At 47.6% G+C, this 19,795-nt stretch overlaps 1 protein-coding gene across 1 annotated transcript in view; it reads left to right on the top strand.

The window, feature by feature from the left end:
• LOC139274985 (collagen alpha-6(IV) chain-like) overlaps positions 1 to 19,795 on the top strand; it is a 401,423-nt gene that overhangs the window by 375,647 nt on the left and 5,981 nt on the right. The window contains exons 46-47 of the mRNA XM_070891802.1: positions 5,980 to 6,171; positions 7,387 to 7,673. Coding sequence (XP_070747903.1) covers positions 5,980 to 6,171; positions 7,387 to 7,673 — 479 coding nt within the window. The remainder of the gene's footprint in view (positions 1 to 5,979; positions 6,172 to 7,386; positions 7,674 to 19,795) is intronic.

Raw genomic sequence — 19,795 nt, forward strand, 5'->3', positions numbered from 1 at the left:
AAACGAAGGGAATTAAGGGATATGGGGATAGTGTGGGAAGGTGGAGTTGAGGTAGAAGATCAGCCATGAATGGCAGAGCAGGCTTGAAGGGCCCGAATGGCCTACCTCTTGCTCCTAATTTCTTATGTTCTTATGTTCTTTCCTGCCCACTCCCCATAACCCTTTATTCCCCTAGCGTTCAAAAATCTGTCGAGCTCCACCTTAAATATATTCAATGACCCAGCCTCTACAGCTCTCTGGGGCACAGAATTCCAAAGATTTACGACCATCTGAGAGAAGAAATTCCTCCTCATCTCTGTTTTAAATGGACGACCAAACTTATTCTGAAACTATGGCCCTTGTTCTAGATTCCCCCATGAGGGAAACATCCACTCAACATCTACCCTGTCAAGCCCTCTCAGAATCATATATGTTTCAATAAGATCACCTCTCATTCTTCTAAACACCAATGAGTATAGGCCCAAACTGCTCAACCTTTCTTCATAAGACAACCCCGTCATCTCAGCAATCAACCTAGCAAACTTCTCTGAACTGCCTCCTGGGTGCGAGGGTTTTTGTGTGAGGGTGTGTGTCTGCAAGGGTCTGTGTTTGAGGGTGTTTGTGTGAGGGTGTGTGTGAGGGTGGTGTGTGTGTGAGGGAGTGTGTGTGTGAGGGAGTGTGTGTGTGAGAGTGGTGTGAGGGTGTGGGTATGTGAGGGTGCATGTGTGAGGGTGTGGGTGTAAAGATATGTGTGTGTGTGTAAGGGTGTTGGTGTGAGGGTTTTTGTGTGAGGGTGTGTATGAGGGAGCGGGTGTGAGTGTGTGTGTGTAAGGGGGTATGTGTGAGGGTGTGTATGTGTGAGGGTGTTGATGCGAGGGATTTTGTGTGTGTGTGAGAGGGTGTAGGTATGTGAGGGTGTAGTGTGTGAGGGTGTGTCAGGTTGTGTGTGTGAGGGAGTGTGTGTGTAAGGGTGTGGGTGCGAGGGTGTGTGTGTAAGGGTGTTGGTGCGACGGTTTTTGTGTGAGGGAGTGTGTGAGGAGGTGTGTGTGAGGGTGTGTAAGGGTGTGAGTGTGTGAGGGTTTGTGTGAGGGAGTGTGTGTGAGGGTGTGTGTGTGTGAGGGTGTGTGTGTGTGAGAGTGTGTGTGAGGGTGTGGGTGTGAATGTGTGTATGCCAGGGTATGTGTATCAGGGTGTGTGTGTGGGTGTTAGGGTATGAAACATAGAAACATAGAAAATAGATGCAGGAGTAGGACATTCGGCCCTTCGAGCCTGCACCACCATTCAATAAGATCATGGTTGATCATTCCCTCAGTACCCCTTTCCTGCTTTCTCTCCATACCCCTTGATCTCTTTAGCCGTAAGGGCCATATCTAACTCCCTCTTGAATATATTCAATGAACTGGCATCAACAACTCTCTGCGGCAGCGAATTCCACAGGTTAACAACTCTCTGATTGAAGAAGTTTCTCCTCATCTCAGTCCTAAATGGCCTACACCTTATCCTGAGACTGTGTCCCTTGGTTCTGGACATGGGATTGGGGGTAGTGTGCTGACGTGGATTGAGAACTGGTTGTCAGACAGGAAGCAAAGAGTAGGAGTAAACGGGTACTTTTCAGAATGGCAGGCAGTGACTAGTGGAGTGCCGCAAGGTTCTGTGCTGGGGCCCCAGCTGTTTACATTGTACATTAATGATTTAGACGAGGGGATTAAATGCAGTATCTCCAAATTTGCGGATGATACTAAGTTGGGTGGCAGTGTGAGCTGCGAGGAGGATGCTATTAGGCTGCAGAGTGACTTGGATAGGTTAGGTGAGTGGGCAAATGCATGGCAGATGAAGTATAATGTGGATAAATGTGAGGTTATCCACTTTGGTGGTAAAAACAGAGAGACAGACTATTATCTGAATGGTGACAGATTAGGAAAAGGGAAGGTGCAACGAGACCTGGGTGTCATGGTACATCAGTCATTGAAGGTTGGCATGCAGGTACAGCAGGCGGTTAAGAAAGCAAATGGCATGTTGGCCTTCATAGCGAGGGGATTTGAATACAGGGGCAGGGAGGTGTTGCTACAGTTGTACAGGGCCTTGGTGAGGCCACACCTGGAGTATTGTGTACAGTTTTGGTCTCCTAACTTGAGGAAGGACATTCTTGCTATTGAGGGAGTGCAGCGAAGGTTCACCAGACTGATTCCCGGGATGGCGGGACTGACCTATCAAGAAAGATTGGATCAATTGGGCTTGTATTCACTGGAGTTCAGAAGAATGAGAGGGGACCTCATAGAAACGTTTAAAATTCTGACGGGTTTAGACAGGTTAGATGCAGAAAGAATGTTCCCAATGTTGGGGAAGTCCAGAACCAGGGGTCACAGTCTGAGGATAAGGGGTAAGCCATTTAGGACCGAGATGAGGAGAAACTTCTTCACCCAGAGAGTGGTGAACCTGTGGAATTCTCTACCACAGAAAGTAGTTGAGGCCAATTCACTAAATATATTCAAAAGGGAGTTAGATGAAGTCCTTACTACTCGGGGGATCAAGGGTTATGGCGAGAAAGCAGGAAGGGGGTACTGAAGTTTCATGTTCAGCCATGAACTCATTGAATGGCGGTGCAGGCTAGAAGGGCTGAATGGCCTGCTCCTGCACCTATTTTCTATGTTTCTATGTTTCTATGTTTCCCCAACATTGGGAACATTCTTCCTGCATCTAACCTGTCCAGTCCCATCAGAATCTTATACGTTTCTATGAGATCCCCTCTCATCCTTCTAATGTATAAAAGCCCACTTGATCCAGTCTCTCCTCATGTGTCAGTCCAGCCATCCCTGGAATCAGTCTGGTGAACCTTCGCTGCACTCCCTCAGTAACAAGAACGTCCTTCCTGAGATTAGGAGAACAAAACTGAACACAATATTCCAGATGAGGTCTCACCAAGGCCCTGTACAACTGCAGTAAGACTTCCTTGTCCCTATACTCAAATCCCCCAGCTATGAAGGCCAACATACCATTTGCCTTCTTCACTGCCTGCTGTACCTGCATGCCAACTTTCAATGACTGATGAACCATGACACCCAGGTCTCATTGCACCTCCCCTTTTCCTAATCTGCCGCCATTTAGATAATATTCTGCCTTCGTGTTTTTGCCCCCAAAGTGGATAACCTCACATTTATCCACATTATACTGCATCTGCCATGCATTTGCCCACTCACCTAACCTGTCCAAGTCATCCTGCAGCCTCTTAGCGTCCCTCCTCACAGCTCACACCGCCACCCAGTTTAGTGTCATCTGCAAACTTGGAGATATTACACTCAATTCCTTCATCTAAATCATGAATGTATATTGTAAAGAGCTGGGGTCCCAGCACTGAGCTTTGCGGCACTCCACTAGTCACTGCCTGCCATTCTGAAAAGGACCCGTTTATCCCGACTCTCTGTTTCCTGTCTGCCAACCAGTTCTCTATCCACGTCAGTACAGCCCAATACCATGTGCTTTGATTTTGCACACCAATCTCTTGTGTGGGACCTTGTCAAAAGTCTTTTGAAAGTCCAAATACACCACATCCACTGGTTCTCCCTTGTCCACTCTGCTAGTTACATCCTCAAAAAATTCCAGAAGATTCGTCAAGCATGATTTCCTTTTCATAAATCCATGCTGACTTGGTCCGATCCTGTCACTGCATTCCAAATGCGCTGCTATTTCATCCTTAATGATTGATTCCAACATTTTCCCCACTACTGATGTCAGACTAACCGGTCTATAATTACCCGTTTTCTCTCACCCTCCTTTTTTAAAAAGTGGTGTTACATTAGCTACCCTCCAGTCCATAGGAACTGATCCAGAGTCGATAGACTGTTCTGGATGTGTGTTCAAGGTGTATGTGAGAGGGAGTGTGTATGAGGGTGTTTGTGTAAGGGAGTGTGTATGAGGGTGAGGGTGTGGGTGTGAGGGTGTGTGTGTGAAGGTGTGGGTATGTGAGGGCGTGTGTGTGAGGGTGTGGGTATGTGAGTGTGTGTGTGTAAGGATGTGTGTGAGTGTGTATGGTTGTGGGTCTATGGGTGTGAATGTGTGTATGTCAGGGAGTATGTATCAGGGTATGCGTGCGAGTGTGAGGGTGTGTGTGAGGGTGTCTGTGTCAGGGTATGTGAGGGTGTGAGTATGAGGGAATGGGTGAGGGTGTGTGTGCAAGGGAGTGTGTGTGAGGGCGAGAGTGTGTGTGTGAGGGTTTGTAAGGGTGTGGGTGTGAGAGTGTGTGTGTAAGGATGTGTGTACGTGAGGGTGTGTGTGTAAGGATGTGTGTATGTGTGACGGAGTGTGTTTGAGGGTGTGTGTGTGTGAGGGTATGTGTCTGAGGGTGTGTGTGTCAGAGTGTGTGTGTGGGTGTGTGTGTCAGGCTGTAGGTATGTGAGGGTGTGTGTGAGGGTGTGTGTGTGTGTGTGTGAGGGTGTGGCTGCGTGTGAGGGTGTGTGTGTGAGGTTGTGTGTGTGTGTGTGGGTGAGTGTGTGTCAGGCGGTGTGTGTGCGCGAGGGAGTGTTTTTGCGAGGGAGTGTGTGTGAGGGTGTGTGTGGGTGTGGATGTGTGAGGGTGTGTGTGTGGGTGTGGATGTGTGAGGGTGTGGATGTGTGAGGGTGTGTGTGAGAGGGGTGTTTGTGAGAGTGTGTGCGAAGGTGCACGTGTGAGATTGTGTGCAAGGATGTGTGTGCAAGGTGTGTGTGTGAGGGTGTGAATGTGTGAGGATGAGTGTTTGTGAGGGTCTGTGTGTGAGGGTGTGTGTGCGAGAAGATGTGTTTGTTAGGTGTGTCAGTGTGTGAGGATGTATGTGTGATGGTGTGTGTGTGAGGGTGTGTGAGGGTTTGGGTGTGATGTGTGGGTGTGTGACCGTGCGTAGGTGAGGTTGTGTGTGAGAGGGTGCGTGTGAGGGTGTGTGTGAGAGGGTGTGTGTGAAGGTATGTGTGAGGGTGTGTGTGAGGGTGTATGTCTGAAGGTGTGTGTGTACATGAGGTTGTGTGTTTAAGGGTGCGTGTGTTTAAGGGTGTGTGAGGGTGTGTGTGAGAGTGTGTCTGTGAGGTGTGGGTGTGTGTGAAGGATTTGTGTGTCAGGGTATGTGTGTGGGTGTTTGTGTGTGTCTGTGTGAGGGCGTGTGAGAGTCATGGTGAGTGTGCGCAAGGGTGTGTGTGCACAAGGTTGTGTGTATGAGGGTGTGTGTGTGCACGAGGTAGTGTGTGTCAGGGTGTGTGTGTTTAAGGGTGCGTGTGTGAGGTTGTGTGTGTGATGGTGTGTCTGTGAGGGTGAGGGTGTGTGTGGAAGATTTGTGTGTGAGGGTGTGTGTGGAGGATTTGTGTGTGAGGGTGTGTGTGTGAGGGTGAGGTGTGAGGGTGTGTGTCTGAGGGTGTGTGAGGATGTGTGTGAGGGTGTATGTCTGAAGGTGTTTGTGTGCACGAGGTTGTGTGTGTGTGTGTTTAAGGGTGTGTGTGTGTGAGGGTGTGTGTGGAGGGTTTGTGTGTCGGGTACGTGTGTGTGTGAGGGTGTGTTTGTGAGGATGTGTGTGTGGGGTGTGTGTGAGGGTATGTGTGAGAGGATTTATGTGTGAGTGTGTGAGTGGGGTGCGTGTGTGAGGGTGTGTTTGTAAGGTGAGAGTGTGTGTGTGTGAGGGTGTGTGTGAGTGTGTCTGTGTGTCATGGTGAGTGTGTGTGTGAGGGTGTGTGTGCAAGGGTGAGTGTGTGTGTCAGTGTGTGTGTGTGTCAGGGTGTTTGTGTGTCAGGGTATGTGTTAGGATGTGTGTGTCAGGGTGTGTATGAGGGTCTGTGTGTCAGGGTGTGGGTGGGTGCATCTGTGTGTTGAATGAGTTTCAAAGAGAGATTGAGAAGGGAGAATCGCAATGCAGAATATTATTTTCTAGTTAAGATCCTTGGAAGGTTTTGGGACACAAACTCTTTATCATTCATCCTGTCGCAATATTGTCTTTAATTTTTCAGTGACGGGAATGATTAGCCTGAAGTTATTCTTATTTTACAGGTGCTCCTGGGACAACAGGTGTTCGAGGAATGACAGGAATGCCGGGGCGAAGTGTCAGTGTGGGTTATCTCCTGGTCAAGCACAGTCAGTCGCACCAAGTCCCACCATGTCCACTAGGGATGAACAGGCTTTGGGACGGATACAGCCTGCTATTTGTGGAAGGGCAGGAAAAATCCCACAACCAGGACCTGGGTACGTTGCAAAAAGATAATGTTGCATGTCTTAAGATCTTCATTCTTGTTTTCAAATCCCTCTGTGGCCTCCATGGTCTTCAATATATTCAACGGCTCAGCATCCATAGCCTTGGGCAGAGAATTCCAAAGATTCACAACCCTCTGATTCAAGAAATGTCTCCTCATCTCTGTCTTAAATGGCCGACCCCTTATCCTGAGACTGTGACCCCTGGTTCTAGACTCCCCAGCCAGGGGGAAACATCTACTCTGTCAATCCCTAAGCATGTTATAGATTTCAATGAGATTGCCTATCATTCTTCTAAACTGCAAAGAGCATAGGCTCAATTTACTCAATCTCACCTCACAGGACAGCCCTCTCATCCCAGGGATCAGTCTGGTGAACCTTCATTGCACTCCCTCTAACACAAGTGTATCCTTCCTTAGGTAAGGAGACCATAACTGTACACAGTACTCCAGGTGTGGTCTCATCAAAGCCCTATATAATTGCAGCAAGACTTCCTTACTTCTATACTCTAACCCTTACAATAAAGGGTAACATACCATTCGGCTTCCTAATTGTTTGCTGTTCCTCTGTGTCACTGTGAAGGAAAGTCCCACTGTAACTCACTCGGTGGATTGGAGGTCCACTCTGTGCCTTTAAAGGGGCACAGATCAGAGAGTGGGCGAGGGTCACGGTGGGGTTGCGATGGTGGGTGAGGATCTTGAGACCTTCATGCCTCAATTCCCATCAGAGAGCATTAAATCCACATGAACAGACTCGGTTTAACATCTCATCCGAAAGACGGCAACCCCTCTGATAGTGCAACACTCCCTCAGTACTGCCCCTCCGACAGTGCAGCGCTCCTTCAGTACTGCCCCTCCAACAGTGCAGCGCTCTCTCAGTACTGCCCCTCCGACAGTTCAGCGCTCCCTCAGTACTGCACTGGGATTGTCAGTTGGATTTTGTGCTCATGTCTCTGGAGTGGGACCTGAACCTAGACCTTCTGACTCAGAGACAGGGGTGCTACTCACTGAGCTAAGTAACGTGAAAGTTTGTCCATTGTCAGGGTGGGAAAAGGAACACAATTATGTTCCTGGTTCATCGGAAGCTCAATTAGCGGAATGGAACTGGGTGAATGAAATGTTGGGGCTGGAACATGATGGCCCTGGATGTGAGTAAAATGAATGCAAATTTCCCAAGTGCACTGATTGTCGCTGTTTCTTTGCCCCCCAGGATTAGCTGGATCGTGTATGCCAAGGTTCAGTACAATCCCGTTCGTGTACTGTAACATCAATAACGTTTGCTACTATGCGAGCAGAAATGACAAGTCCTATTGGTTGTCTACCAATGCTCCAATTCCAATGATGCCTGTTAGCGATGGAGATATCAAGCCGTACATCAGCCGATGCTCGGTGTGTGAGGCTCCCTCCCTCGCAGTCGCTGTTCACAGCCAGGATATCACAATCCCAATGTGCCCCACTGGGTGGCGCAGTCTATGGATCGGTTACTCTTTCCTGATGGTAAGACTTTTCCTCAATTCAATACCTCATAATTCTTCCACAATCTCTCTCTAGATCAGTAAAGTCCATTTATGATATTTGGAACAGGCACTGCTGAATCAGGGGCTAGAACCTCCACTTTTTTTGCATGCTTAACGTCCACTTAACACCCATTTTACCGCTGAAATGACATCTAACGCCCATATATCGCCCATTTTGGCACAAAATGGAAACCGACTGGCATTTTTAGGAAACTTATCGGCGAGCGTTACTTTCCATATGTGCTTAATAACCTTCCGGAAATACTAGGGGTTCGAGGGTCTATCGAAAAAGAGGAACTGAAGGAAATTTTTATTAGTCAGGAAATTGTGTGAGCGAAATTGATGGGACTGAAGGCCGATAAATCCCCAGGGCCTGATAGGCTGTATCCCAGAGTACTTAAGGAAGTGGCCCGAGAAATAATGGATGCATTGGTGATCATTTTCCAACATTTTCTTCATTCTGAATCAGTTCCCATCGACGATAGGGTAGCTAATGTAACACTTTTTTAAAAAGGAGGAAGAGAGAAAACAGGGAATTATAGACTGGTTAGCCTGACATCGATGGTGGGGAAAATGTTGGAATCAATTATTAAAGATCAAATAGCAATGCATTTGGAAAGCAGTGAGAGGATCAGTCATAGTCAGCATGGATTTCTGAAAGGGCAATTATGTTTGACAAATCTAGAATTTTTTGAGGATGTAACTGGTAGAGTGGACAAGAGAGAACCAGTGGATGTGGTGTATTTGGACTTTCAAAAGGCTTTTGACAAGGTCCCACACAAGAGATTAGTGCGCAAAATTAAAGCACGTGGTATTGGGGGTAATGTATTGACTTGGATAGAGAACTGGTTGGCAGACAGGAAGCAGAGAGTCAGGATAAACAGGTCCTTTTCAGAATGGGGTGCCGCAGGGTTCAGTGCTCGGACCGCTGCTATTTACAATATACATCAATGATTTAGATGAAGGAATTGAATGTAATATCTCCAAGTTTGCAGATGACACTAAGCTGGGTGGCGGTGTGAGCTGTGAGGAGGACGCTAAGAGGCTGCAGGGTGACTTGGACAGGTTAGGTGAATGGGCAAATGCATGGCAGATGCAGAATAATGTGGATAAAACATAGAAACATAGAGAATAGGTGCAGGAGTAGGCCATTCAGCCCTTCGAGCCTGCACCACCATTCAATAAGATCATGGCTGATCATTCCCTCAATACCCCTTTCCTGCTTGTTCTACATACCCCTTGATCCCCTTAGCCGTAAGGGCCATATCTAACTCCCTCGTGAATATATCCAATGAACTGGCCTCAACAACTCTCTGCGGCAGGGAATTCCACAGGTTAACAACTCTCTGAGTGAAGAAGTTTCTCCTCATCTCAGTCCTAAATGGCCTACCCCTTACCGAAGACTGTGTCCATTGGTTCTGGACTTTCCCAACATCGGGAACATTCTTCCCACATCTAACCTGTCCAGTCCCGTCAGAATCTTATATGTTTCTATGAGATCCCCTCTCATCCTTCTAAACTCCAGTGAATAAAGGCCACATTTGATCCAGTCTCTCCTCATATGACAGTCCAGCCATCCCTGGAATCAGTCTGGTGAAACTTCGCTGCACTCCCTCAATAGCAAGAACGTCCTTCCTCAGATTAGGAGACCAAAACTGAACACAATATTCCAGGTGAGGACTCACCAAGGCCCTGTACAACTGCAGTAAGACCTCCCTGCTCCAATACTCAACTCCCCTAGCTATGAAGGCCAACATACCATGTGCCTCCTTCACCGCCTGCTGTACCTGCATGCCAACTTTCAATGACTGATGTACCATGACACCCAGGTCTCGTTGCACCTCCCCTTTTCCTAATCTGCCGCCATTCAGATAATATTCTGCCTTCGTGTTTTTGCCCCCAAACTGGTTAACCTCACATTTATCCACATTATACTGCATCTGCCATGCATTTGCCCACTCACCTAACCTGTCCGAGTCACCCTGCAGCCTCTTAGCGTCCTCCTCACAGCTCACACCGCCACCCAGTTTAGTGTCATCTGCAAACTTGGAGATATTACACTCAATTCCTTCATCTAAATCGTTAATGTATATTGTAAAGAGCTGGGGTCCCAGCACTGAGCTCTGCGGCACTCCACTAGTCACTGCCTGCCATTCTGAAAAGGACCCATTTATCCCAACTCTGTGCTTCCTGTCTGCCAACCAGTTCTCTATCCACATCAGTACATTACCCCCAATACCAAGCGCTTTGATTTTGCACACCAATATCTTGTGCGGGACCTTGTCAAAAGCCTTTTGAAAGTCCAAATACGCCACATCCACTGGTTCTCCATTGTCAACTCTGTTTAGTTACATCCTCAAAAAATTGCAGAAGATTCGTCAAGCATGATTTCCCTTTCATAAATTCATGCTGACTTGGACCGATCCTGTCACTGCTTTCCAAATGCGCTGCTAATTCATCCTTAATGATCAATTCCAACATTTTCCCCACTACTGATGTCAGGCTAACCGGTCTATAATTACCCGTTTTCTCTCTCCCTCCTTTTTTAAAAAGTGGTGTTACATTAGCTACCCTCCAGTCCATAGGAATTGATCCAGAGTCGATAGACTGTTGGAAAATGATCACCAATGCATCGACTAGTTCTAGGGCCACTTCCTTAAGTACTCTGGGATGCAGACTATCAGGCCGGGGATTTATCGGCCTTCAATCCCATCAATTTCCCAAACACAATTTCCCGCCTAATAAGGATATCCTTCAGTTCCTCCTTCTCACTAGACCCACTGTCCCCTAGAACATTCGGAAGGTTATTTGTGTCTTCCTTCGTGAAGACAGAACCAAAGTATTTATTCAATTGGTCTGCCATTTTTTTGTTCCCCATTATAAATTCACCTGAATCCGACAGCAAGGGACCTACGTTTGTCTTCACTAATCTTTTTCTCTTCACATATTTATCGAAGCTTTTGCAGTCAGTTTTTAAGTTCCGTGCAAGTTCCTCTCGTACTCTATTTCCCCCTCTTAATTAAACCCTTGGTCCTCCTCTGTTGAATTCTAAATTTGTCCCAGTCTTCAGGTTTGTTGCTTTTTCTAGCCAATTTATATGTCTCTTCCTTGGTTTTAACACTATCCTTAATCTCCCTTGTTAGCCACGGTTGAGCCACATTCCCCGTTTTATTTTTACTCCAGACAGGGATGTACAATTGCTGAAGTTCATTCATGTGATCTTTGAATGTTTGCCACTGCTTATCCACTGTCAACCCTTTAAGTATCCTTTGCCAGTCTATTGTAGCCAATTCACGCCACATACCGTCGAAGTTACCTTTCCTTAAGTTCAGGACCCTAGTTTCCGAATTAACTGTGCCTCTCTCCATCTTAATAAAGAATTCTACCATATTATGGTCACTCTTCCCCAAGGGGCCTCGCACAACAAGATTGCTAATTAGTCCCTTCTCATTACACATCACCCAGTCTAGGATGGCCAGCTCTCTAGTTGGTCCCTCGAAATATTGGTCTAGAAAACCATCCCTAATACACTCCAGGAAATCCTACCAGTTTGGTTAGCCCAATCAATATGTAGATTAAAGTTGCCCATGATAACTGCTGTACCTTTATTGCACACGTCCCTTATTTCTTGTTTGATGCTGTCCCCAACCTCACTACTACTGTTTGGTGACCTGTACACAACTCCCACTAGCGTTTTCTGCCCTTTGGTATTCCGCAGCTCCACCCATATAGATTCCACATCATCCAAGCTAATGTCCCTCCTTACTATTGCATTAATTTCCTCTTTAACCAGCAACACCACCCTGCCTACGTTTCCTCTCTGCCTATCCTTCCTAAATGTTGAATACCCCTGGATGTTGAGTTCTCAGCTTTGGTCACCCTGGAGCCATGTCTACGTGATGCCAATTACATCATACCCGTTACCTGCTGTCTGCGCAGTTAATTTGTCCACCTTATTCTGAATACTCCTCACATTGAGGTACAGAGCCTTCAGGCTTGTCTTTCTAACACACTTTGCCCCTTTAGAATTTTGCTGTAATGTGGCCCTTTTTGTATTTTGCCTTAGGTTTCTCTGCCCTCCATTTTAACTATTCTCCATTCTATCTTTTGCTTCTGCCTTCATTTTATTTCCCTCTGTCTCCCTGCATAGGTTCCCATCCCCCTGCCATATTAGATTAACTCCTCCCCAACAGCACTAGCAAACACTCCCCCTAGGACATTGGTTCCGGTCCTGCCCAGGTGCAGACCGTCCGGTTTGTACTGGTCCCATCTCCCCCAGAACCGGTTCCAATGTCCCAGGAATTTGAATCCCTCCATTCTGCATCACTCCTCAAGCCAAGTATTCATCTGAGCTATCCTGAGATTCCTACTCTGACTAGCACGTGGCACTAGTAGCAATCCTGAGATTACTACTTTTGAGGTCCTACTTTTTAATTTAGCTCCTAGCTCCCTAAATTCGTCTCGTAGGACCTCATCCCGTTTTTTATCTATATCGTTGGTACCTATATGCACCACGACAACTGGCTGTTCACCCTCCCTTTTCAGAATGTCCTGCACCCACTCCGAGACATCCTTGACCCTTGCCCAGGGAGGCAACATACCATCCTGGAGTCTCGGTTGCGGCCCCAGAAACGCATATCTATTCCCCTTACAATTGAATCCCCAATCACTATAGCTCTCCCACTCTTTTTCCTGCCCTCCTTTATAGCAGAGCCACCCATGGTGCCATGAACTTGGCTGCTGCTGCTCCCCCCTGATGAGTCATCCCCCTCAACAGTACCCAAAGCGGTGTATCTGTTTTGCAGGGGGATGACCGCAGGGGACCCCTGCACTACCTTCCTTGCACTGCTCTTCCTGTTGGTCACCCATTTACTGTCTGGCTGTGTACCCTTTACCTGCGGTAAGACCAACTCGCTAAACGTGCTATTCACATCATTCTCAGCATCGTGGATGCTCCAGAGTGAATCCACCCGCAGCTCCAGTGCTGCAATGCGGTCCATCAGGATGCACTTCCTGCACACGTAGTCGTCAGGGACACCGGAAGCGTACCTGACTTCCCACATAGTACAGGAGGAGCATAACACGTGTCCGAGCTGTCCTGCCATGACTTAACCCTTAGATTAACTTAATTTGGCAACAACAATGCTAAATGTTAGTTACTGATAAAGAAAAGAAAAAAGAAAAGCTACTCACCAATCACCAGCCAATCACTTAACCCCTTGGCTGTGACATCACTTTTCGATTTCTTTCTACTTCTTTTTTGCCTTCTCACCCTGCTGCAGCTGCACCAGATGGCCTTAATAGGCTTCGCCGAATCCCCGATCTCCCACCGCCTCTCGACTGCCGCTCGCCTTTATAGCTTCGCCGAATCCCCGAGTTCCCGCCACTCCGACAGCCGCCGCCTCTCGACTGCCGCTGGCCTTTATAGGCTTCTCTGAATCCCCGAGCTCCCGCCTCTCCGACTGCCTAATAAGGATATCCTTCAGTTCCTCCTACTCACTCGACCCTCGGTCCCCTAGTACTACCAGAAGGTTATTTGTGTCTTCCTTCTTGAAGACAGAACCAAAGTATTTGTTCAATTGGTCTGCCATTTCTTTGTTCCCCATTATAAATTCACCTGAATCCAACTGCAAGGGATCTAGGTTTGTCTTCACTAATCTTTTTCTCTTTTGCAGTCAGTTTTTATGTTCCCGGCAGGCTTTTTCTCGTACTCTATTTTCCCCCTCTTAATTAAACCCTTTGTCGTCCTCTGCTGAATTCTAAATTTCTCCCAGTCCTCAGGTTTGCTGCTTTTTCTAGCCAATTTATATGCCTCTTCCTTGGATTTAACTCTATCCTTAATTTCCCTTGTTAGCCATGGTTGAGCCACCTTCCCCGTTTTATTTTTACTCCAGACAGGGATGTATAATTGCTGAAGTTCATCCATGTGATCTTTAAATGTTTGCCATTGCCTATCCATCATCAACCCTTTAAGTATCATTTGCCAGTCTAATCTAGCCAATTCACGCCTCAAACCATCGAAGTTATCTTTCCTTAAGTTCAGGACCCTAGTTTCTGAATTAACTGTGTCACTCTCCATCCTAATAAAGAATTCTAAGATGTTATGGTCACTCTTCCCCAAGGGGTCTCGCACAACAAAATTGCTAATTAGTCCTTTCTTATTACACATCACCCAGTCTAGAATGGCCAGCTCCCTGGTTGGTTCCTCAACACATTGGTCGAAAAAACCATCCCTAATACACTCCAGAAAATCCTCCTCTACCACATTGCTACCAGTTTGATTAGCCCAATCAATATGTACATTAAAGTCACCCATGATTACTGATGTACCTTTATTGCATGCATCCCTAATTTCTTGTTTGATGCTGTCCCCAACCTTACTACTACTGTTTGGTGGTCTGTACACAACTCCCACTAGCGTTTTCTGCCCTTTGGTATTCCGCAGCTCCACTCATACCGATTCCAGATCATCCAAGCTAATGTCCTTTCTTACTATTGCATTAATTTCCTCTTTAACCAGCAATGCCACCCCATCTCCTTTTCCTTTCTGTCTATCCTTCCTAAATGTTGAATACCCCTGGATGTTGAGTTCCCAGCCTTGGTCACCCTGGAGCCATGTCTCCGTGATGCCAATTATATCATACCCGTTAACTGCTATCTGCGCAGTTAAGTCGTCCACCTTATTCCGAATACTCCTCACATTGAGGTACAGAACCTTCAGGCTTGTCTTTCTAACACACGTTGCCCCTTTAGAATTTTGCTGTAATGTGGCCCTTTTTGCTTTGCCTTAGGTATCTCTGCCCTCCACTTTTACTTTTCTTCTTTCTATCTTTTGCTTCTGCCCCCATTCTACTTCCCTCTGTCTCTCTGCATAGGATCCCATCCCCCTGCCATATTAGTTTAACTCTTCCCCAACAGCACTAGCAAACACTCCCCCTAGGACATTGGTTCCGGTCCTGCCCAGCTGCAGACCGTCCAGTTTGTACTGGTCCCACTTCCCCCAGAACTGGTTCCAATGTGAGGTTATCCACTTTGGTGGCAAAAACAGGAAGACAGAATATTATCTGAATGGTGACAATAGGAAAGGGGAGGTGCAACGAGACCTGTGTGTCATGGTACATCAGTCATTGAAGTTTGGCATGCAGGTACAGCAAGCGGTGAAGAAGACAAATAGCATGTTGGCCTTCATAGCTAGAGGATTTGAGTATAGGAGCAGGGAGGTCTTACTGCAGTTGTACAGAGCCTTGGTGAGGCCGCACCTGAAATATTGTGTTCAGTTTTGGTCTCCTAAACTGAGGAAGGACTTGCTATTGAGGGAGTACAGCGAAGGTTCACCAGATTGATTTCCGGGATGGCAGGACTGACATATGAGGAGAGACTGGATTAACTGGGCTTGTATCTACTGGAGTTTGGAAGAATGAGAGGGGATCTCAAAGAAACATCTAAAATTCTGATAGGATTGGACAGGTTAGTGGCAGGAAGAATGTTCCCATTGCTGGGGAGTTTCAGAACCAGGGGTCACAGACTAAGAATAAGGGGTAAGCCATTTAGGACTGAGATGAGGAGAAACTTCTTCACTCAACGAGTGGTTAACCTGTGGAATTCTCTACCGCAGAAAGTTGTTGAGGCCAGTTCGTTAGATATATTCAAAAGGGAGTTAGATATGGTCCTTACAGCTAAAGGGATCAAGGAGTATGCAGAGAACGCAGAAAAGGGGTACTGAGGTTGAATGATCAGCCATGATCTTATTGAATGGCGGTGCAACCTCAAAGGGCCGAATGGCCTACTCCTGCACCTAATTTCTATGTTTCTACGTTTCTATGTTTCTATGTTAACGCTGGGAAAAAATATTATCGCCCGCCCACTTTTTGGGGCGGTGTCATCAGAATGGGTGAAATCAACGCCCATAATATCACCCAGCGTTACTTTCCGCACGGAATTAACGCCGAGATTCAATAATACCGCCCGCCCATTTTTTTTTAATTGTAAAGACCACATTTAGCGAAACTAACGCCCAGGAGATCGCGCACCGTCACTTTCACCTCCTCGCACACATATCGCCCACAATATCGCTCACCCAAAAAAACCGCCCAGAAAAAGTGGAACTGTTCAGAACAGCGGTGTGGCTGCCACTTTTTAAATCGCAGGTCGCTTCATTCAAAAGGCTGCTTCAACTTCGGGGGAGTTTGCATTGACTCTGGAGTTCTTCTCAGGTGAAGTGACCATCTCAACAGACATATTTTCTGAGTCTGAACTATTGGGGGTTTACTCTAGGTGTACTTTAGTGAGGAAATTATTGCTTCTGATCAATCGCTATTATACTTTCATTGCAATGGGCCAGCCATTTCTGAGCCTGCATCGATTAATACGCAGATGCTGCAGAGTGCAGATGGCTCAATGTGTGGTGCACATCATTTTGTCCCCAATTTAAGACGTGCAAGAATGAGGAGGAGGGCCAGACCACACACACCCCGCACGTACAGGGAAAAGAGGTCTTACCTCGACGTGTCTGACCACACCTGCCTTCTGAGACTGCGCTTCCACAAGGTGGTGATCAATGAAATATGTGAGCTCATCAGGCCACATATGCAGCCTGCCATCAGGACATCAGTGTCGGTCAAGATCAAGGTCACCGTGGCATTGTCTTTCTACGCGTCCGGTTCCTTTCGGGCCTCCGCAGTCGAGATTTGCCCTCTGTCTCACCATGCATTCGACAGGTCACTGAAGCCCTGTATGCGAGAAGGATGGACTTTATCAGCTTCCCCATGGCCACGGAGGCTCAGAATGACAGGGCTGGAGCATTCTACTGCATTGCTAAGTTCCCTAGGGTGCAGGGAGCTATACAGTGCACTCACATCGCTATGCAGCCACCTTCTCAGGACCCGGAGCATTTTCGTAACATAAAAGTATTTCACTCCCTGAAGGCCCAACTAGTTGTCGACCACAACCAGATCATACTGGCAGTGAATGACCGGGCATCTTTGAAGAGGCTCACGTCCTGCGTGAGAGCACTGTCTCTGACATATTTAAGAGTCAGCCACAAGGACAATGCTGGATGCTTGGTGATAACCGATATGGCCTAGCCACCTGGCTGATGACCCCCCTGCATGACACCCACACCGAGGCCGAGAAGCGATACAACTGGAGCCACAGAGACACAAGTAATGTGGTCCAGAAAACAATAACTGTGCTAAAGCAGCACTTCAGATGTCTGGACCACTCAGGAGGAGAGCTACAATACAACCCTGAGCAAGTAGGTAAATTCGTGGTCGTGTGCTCCATGCTGCACAATCTGGCTATCGGGAGGGGCCAAGAATTGCCAGAAGGGACTGATGCTCCACCTCAGGAGAGAGAGGAAGAAGATGATGAGAGGCTGGACACTGACCTAGGGCCAGACAATCAGGAAAGGGCCCGTGGTGGCTACATAGCTGCAAGACTCTTACGTAAGGAGCTGATATCTGAACAATTTGCCTGAAAGAACGTTGATGTGAGTGACAACGCTGACACACTGCTGTGTGGGTGCAGCTCAGACATCAATGGTGCCCATCACCTTGGTGCCAGTTAAAGTTTACGTTGATTGAAGTTAAGTTTTATTTAACCCTTTCATGTTAAGGAATCACCAGTGTGTAATGGTACAGCTATCTGAGACAATGCGCAACAATGTTCAATAAAAAAAAAATTATATCAACATTGGTCTGAAATCATGAGTATCATGGGCAAAAACACCCAACCCCCGCCCACACCCCACTTTTTCCACCATTGACATAAATCACATGTTCAACATGCCCAGCAACACAGAATACAAAGGCAAAGCAGGAGCGTGGTCCCCAGCCCCCATACATTGCAACAAGTTGCATACAGCCAGATGGAGATATAACACAGCCATCCCCTGCGGACATGCACCTCACTTTCCTTCCACCCTCCCTTTTGTCTCCCCACCTCTACCCCTTCCCATCCTCGCTCCACGACGCTTGGCCGAGGAGCTTCTCAAGCGGTGCCTCATTGGGAGGGATGAAGGCAGAGGCGGTGGTTGGACGGGTACGGGAGTGGGGGTTGCCAAGGGGGCAACATTCTCTGATGCAGAAGCAGGATCTCATCTGTCGTTTGCAGTGGTGATGCGGAACCTAGGGGTGGAGTGCCGTGCTCTGAGACCACTGAGAGGCCTGTGCCAGCAGTGTTCCTGGCTATCACATCCAGGGCCTCCTCCATCTGCAGAATGTACTCAGTCATGGTGGCCAGCTGTCGGGATATGCCCCCCAAAGCTTCAATGAGCTGGTTACCAATGTCTACAGTCCTCCTGGACAACTGTACCATCTCTCCGCTCTCATGTGATGCTCGTGGAACAGACCTGCCATGTCCATGAGGCCTCCGCGGGGTCGGCGCTGTCCTGGGGACAAATGGGGTGCCCTGTGGTGAGGTGCTTGAAGACTGGAGGCGGGAATGATTGGAGGACCACTAGATGGCCTTGGGGTGGAATGGCTTCTGGAGCGTGGCGATGCAGGTTCCTCTAAGTCCACGCTCTCATCCATCGAGAACAGACCCAGCAGATTGACGGGCGAGAATCGGAGCTCCTCAGCAGCAGATGTCGGATCGTCCGCCGATTCCTGCCCCGAGCTCCCACCTTCTGGCCTCTGTGGTCTTGCCTGTGGCCGTACTGCTGGCTGAGCTGCAAAACACAAATGAGGTTATTAGAGGAGAAGGGGGTGCTAGGGTCACAAGGTGAGTCCAACGCTACACACAGCATATACACGACAAAAGCACCACCACTCTCAAAATCATCACATACTTCACTTTTTATGACTATCAACACATTTGTATTGCAATGATTTTCATTAGGCCAGCATTATTTCTAGTATGATTTGAGAAATCATCTATCATATATGATTGGTCAGATATGAGTGGGTGTGGCATCTATTGAATTTATATCATGCAATGATGTAAACTTTACTCACGTGGCATCACTTTAGCGTCTGCAGATGCTTCCATGGCTGTCCGGGTGTGCTTCCCCACGAGTGCAAGCACCCGCTCCTCCATCTCAGTCGCTAGGGACTGGTGGCCCCCCCACCCGTTCGCCTCTGCACGGACCTCATCGTCGATAGCTTCTTCTGTAAAAGGTGACAGGACGACATGGCATGAGATCATTGCATGATATCATGGCTAGGTACTGTCACAGAGACTGATACAACACATAATCGACAGACGTAATCATGATTATTACGATTATTATCATTCTTTACCTAAAGATGTGTAGCGCGACCGCAGGCTTTGAGTAAAACATTCCCGGTAAAAGTGCAAGACCTTTCATCTGCTGATAGTCATTCATATATAAATACATAAGTACATGTAAATAAATGTAATACTTACTCTTGCGGATCCCACAAGGTCGTTCCATCGTTTGCGGTGTTGGTTGCCCTCACACATCTTGTTGGTCGTCGACGAGACCACCTCTGCTATCTCGGTCCATATCTTCTGGTATGCCTTTGGGGTGGGCTTCCCACGCCCTCCTGTGTCAAATCGCCCCAGCGTAACTTGACCTCCTGCAGGAGGGAGGCATTTGCCTCATCCGAGAACCTCCTGGCTCTTTTGCGTCCTCCAATGTGCTCCTCTCCCACCTCACTGCTCTCTCCAGCGTCAGTCTCCACAGCGTGCTGTGATGTCTCCTCCTCTCCCTCCATTATAGGCCAAATTCGGGCAAATATGTGGCTGGTAACAGCCAATTTTTGTTTCCCTAGTTGCAGTGAAACTCTAAAGTCTCCCTCCTTCCTCCCAAAGCAGCCACACCACACCCAGACAAGCCTTCAGTCCCTCTGAGCTCCCTCTCTCGCTGTCTCCTCTTCTGCGCATGTCATGATGACCCTTGACCTCCTGAATTGTGGGAATCGAGCGTTGCCATGCCGTTGCTAAGGACAGCAACACTTTACTGCAGGAGGTCAGCGAGATGTAACGCTACAGCCCATTTTAAAAACTAGCTATTTTGTGCTTTGAGAATGGGGAGAAGCCGGCGATCTGAAAACCCATTTTTACCACCCACACCAGAAATAACACCCATTTTTGGGCGATGTGCACAAAAGTGGAAATCTAGCCCATAGAAACTTACAGCAC

This window comes from Pristiophorus japonicus, chromosome 10, assembly GCF_044704955.1.
Source record: "Pristiophorus japonicus isolate sPriJap1 chromosome 10, sPriJap1.hap1, whole genome shotgun sequence".
Taxonomy (NCBI): Eukaryota; Metazoa; Chordata; class Chondrichthyes; family Pristiophoridae; genus Pristiophorus; species Pristiophorus japonicus.